The 3,735-nt window shown below is 50.7% G+C and overlaps 1 protein-coding gene across 1 annotated transcript; it reads right to left on the bottom strand.

Moving 5' to 3' along the window:
• Window positions 1-2,677: 2,677 nt before the first annotated feature.
• On the bottom strand, window positions 2,678-3,262 carry LOC129883428 (UBA domain-containing protein Mud1-like). Its single transcript, XM_055958104.1, has one exon. The coding sequence runs from the start codon at window positions 3,260-3,262 to the stop codon at window positions 2,678-2,680; it is 585 nt and encodes a 194-aa protein (XP_055814079.1).
• Between the last annotated feature and the right edge of the window lie 473 nt (window positions 3,263-3,735).

The raw sequence follows: 3,735 nt of genomic DNA, 5'->3' as shown, positions 1-3,735 counted from the left end.
AAATAGGATGAACCTTAAGATGCGGTGGTAGCTCCAACCTGTAAGAGATCTTGCCAACCTTGGCAATGATCCTGAACGGGCCCTCGTACTTTTGCATCAAGTTTTGATGCATGCCTCGCAATGCCTTGAATTGCCTGGGGTTGAACTTGACCAAGACCATGTCTCCAACTTGGTAATTCGTGGGACGACGCTTGCGGTCGGCAAACTTCTTCATCTTCTTCGCTGCCTTGTCCAAATAAGACTTGGCAGTGTCGAGCTGCTCCTCAAAGCCCTTGGCCATATGATAGGCCCCCAAACTCTTGCCCTCGAACGTGGCCGGTAGTGAATGTGGAGTTTGTGGCTGCTGGCCTGTGGCTAGCTCGAATGGTGTCCACCCTGTGGCCTCACTCCGCTGTAGGTTGTATGAGAATTGGGCTACGTCCAGTAGTCTCACCCAATCCTTCTGATGGGAGCTCACAAAATGCCTCAAGTAGCACTCCAACAAAGCATTAACTCGCTCCATTTGACCATCTGTCTGCGGGTGGAAACTAGTGGAGAAATGTAATTTTGTGCCAAGAATTTCGAACAATTCTCTCCAAAGGTTCCCGGTGAAGCGTGGGTCTCTGTCACTAATGATGTGTCTTGGAAATCCCCAATACTTCACCACTTTCTTGAAAAATAGTCTGGCAGCCTCCTTAGCAGTGCAACCTGCCGTGGCGGGCATGAAGCTGGCATACTTGGAGAACCTGTTCACCACGACCATAATTGTCCCATACCCGTTGGACTTTGGTAAGCATGTGATGAAGTCCATGGTCACGCTCTCCTATGGATGCTCCGCTACGGGCAGGGGCTCCAAGAGTCCTCCTGGTTGGCGCTGCTCTACTTTGCATTGCTGGCACACAAGACAAGTCTGCACATAGCATTCAATATCATCCCGCATGTGTGGCCAGTAGTAAATCGCCTCAATTAGTGCCCTTGTACGACGCTGCCCTGGATGTCCGGCCCATAAGGTGTCATGACTTTTTTTCATGATTCATCGTCTGATAGCTCCAAATTTCGGCACATAGATCCTTCTCCTGGTGGTAAGAAAGATTCCATCTTCTACCCAGAAGCACCTTGTCTTGCCCTGAACGGCTAACTCCATAAGCTTCTTTTCCTCTGGGTCATGCTGCAGACCATCCTTGATTGCATCCTGGATGTCGCAATGTGTTGTGGTGATGGACGCCAGCTCGAACTTCCTGCTAAGGGCATCAGCCACAACATTTCCTTTGCCTGGCTTGTACTCCAACTCATAGTCGAACTCAGCCAAGAAGTCTTGCCACCTAACTTGCTTCGGGGTGAGTTTCTTTTGTGACTTGAAGTAGCTAGTGGCCACGTTGTCGGTCTTGACTAAGAACTTAGAGCCAAGTAAGTAGTGTCTCCACATGCGTAGGCAATGGACGATGGCTGTCATCTCCTTCTCCTTCATGGTGTACCGTTGTTCTATCTCGTTCAGCTTGCGGCTTTCGAAGGCGATAGGGTGTCTTTCTTGCATCAATACTCCCCCAATAGCATAGTCGGAGGCATCTGTATGTACTTCGAATGTCTTGGAGAAGTCAGGCAATGCTAGGACCAGCTCCTCTGTTACGGTAGCCTTGAGGTCTTCAAAGGCCTCCTTGCACTCCTCGCTCCAAACCCACGGCTTATTCTTCTTCAATAGCTCAGTAAGTGGGACGGCTCTGGCGGAGTAAGCGCATATGAACCTGCGGTAATAGTTAGCAAGTCCAAGAAAAGATCTAAGTTCGGTTACCTTTGTGGGCGCCTCCCACTCTTTAATGGCCCGAACTTTTGCCTCGTCCATCCGTAGCTCTCCCTGGCTGATAACATGTCCCAGGAAGTGCACTTCATGTTGGGAGAACTAGCACTTCTCCCGCTTGATAAAAATCTCATTCTCGTGCAAGACTTGGAACACTTTCTTTAGATGTTCCATGTGCTCCTCCAAGGTGTTGCTATAGATGACTATGTCATCCAAGTAGACTACTACGAACTGATCTAGGTAGGGGTGGAAGATCTTATTCATTAGTGTGCAAAAGGTGGAGGGTGCGTTGGTTAAGCCGAAAGGCATTACCAACCACTCGTAAGCTCTGTACCTCATCACACATGTTGTCTTTGGTTCATCTCCTTCTGCTATGCATACCTGGTAGTAGCCCTTCCTTAGATCCACCTTGGTAGAGTACTTGGCCTGTCCAAGTGTATCAAACAAGTCGGCAATGAGTGGGATGGGGTACTTGTTCTTCACGGTTACCTTATTGAGCGCCCGATAGTCTATGCATAGGCGCAACGAGCCATCCTTCTTCTTTTGAAATAACACCGGCGCGCCATAAGGTGCTTTGGATGGACGGATATGACCGGCCTCGAGGAGCTCCTTCAATTGCTTCCTCAGCTCCTCTAACTCGGGTGGATCCATGCGGTATGGAGGGTATGCGGGTGGCCTCGCTCCTGGCTCCACCTCGATCTTATGGTCTACCTCGCGCCTCGGAGGTAGGTGTCTTGGCAACTCTTCGGGCATCACGTCTCTGTTTTCTTCAAGCACCTTCTCTATACAAGGTGGCAATGTCTCCTTCGCACCATTTCCTTCATCCAAGCTCACAATGGTGGCTACGAACGTCGGCTCCCCCTTCTTTAGGCCCTTCACAAGCTGCATGGCCGACAGGTGGGCTTATCCTTCCTTCTTCGGCATCTTGACTAGAGGTACCATGCAGGGTCCCTCTCGCTCCATCACCAAGAGTTGTTGGAGGTAGGGATCGATCATTGTGTGGTACCGTTGGAAGAATTCCTGCCCAAGTATAATATCAAAGATATCTAAGGGGGCGACAGTGAAGCTTGTCTTACCTTTCCACTTGCCCAACGTGATGTCCACTCTATGAGCGACTCCGGACATGGGAGTCAATGGGGCATTGACAGTCTTCAGGCGGGTGTTGCTTGGCCCGTAACTTAGCCCCAACCTTGCTGCCGACGTCTTGGTCATGATGTTGGCTTCTGCTCCAGAATCTACCATGGCACGGGCTGGTCGTCCGTTGATGGATATGTCAACATACTGGGCAGAGTAATCCCCCGCCTTCTCAGCTTGCTTCGCGATGGCTCCACATAGCCCGATCATGCCTAGCTGAGTCGTGTCTGAACCCTGGCCTTGGTCCACTTCCTTGTCCTTTCGCTCCCACAGTATGGCACCAAGATTCTTTATCTCCAAACACCTAGCATAGCCATGAGGACCTCCACATATATAGCAGCCGCTGCCCTTCATGGTCTACTCCTTTCTCTCGGCGTAGCCCTGTTGCCCGAACCTCCTACCGTCGGACTTGTTGGAATCATAGCTCCAGGGTGGAGGGTGTTTCTCTTTGTCTTTGCCACGATCTCCCCCACCTTTGGCATGACTAGTCCTTGTTTCTTTGCCCTTGCCCCTATCATGCCTGTCATGCTTAAAGTCCGTCAGGGCTTCGGCTTGGGTGATGGCCTCATCGATGGTGCTGACTTGACGGCGCTCCAACTCTATCTTGGCCCAACTCTGCATCCCATCAATGAAGTGGAAGAGCATATCTTCATCTATAAGGTTGGGGATTTGAAGCGTAAGGGTAGTGAACTCTTTCACATAGGCCCGTATGCTACCCGTATGCTTCAGCTCCCGGAACTTGCGTTTGGCCTCATAGATGACATTGTTGGGGAAGAAGGCCTTCTTGAGCTCATCCCGGAACTGCTCCCAGGAGTTGATGGTGCATA

Source organism: Solanum dulcamara, chromosome 3, assembly GCF_947179165.1.
Source record: "Solanum dulcamara chromosome 3, daSolDulc1.2, whole genome shotgun sequence".
Lineage (NCBI taxonomy): Eukaryota > Viridiplantae > Streptophyta > Magnoliopsida > Solanales > Solanaceae > Solanum > Solanum dulcamara.
This window is presented reverse-complemented; position numbering and strand designations above follow the sequence as displayed.

Excerpts from the sequence above, each read along its gene's own strand:
- LOC129883428 (XM_055958104.1), bottom strand. The coding sequence starts at position 3,262 with ATGAAGGGCAGCGGCTGCTATATATGTGGAGGTCCTCATGGCTATGCT.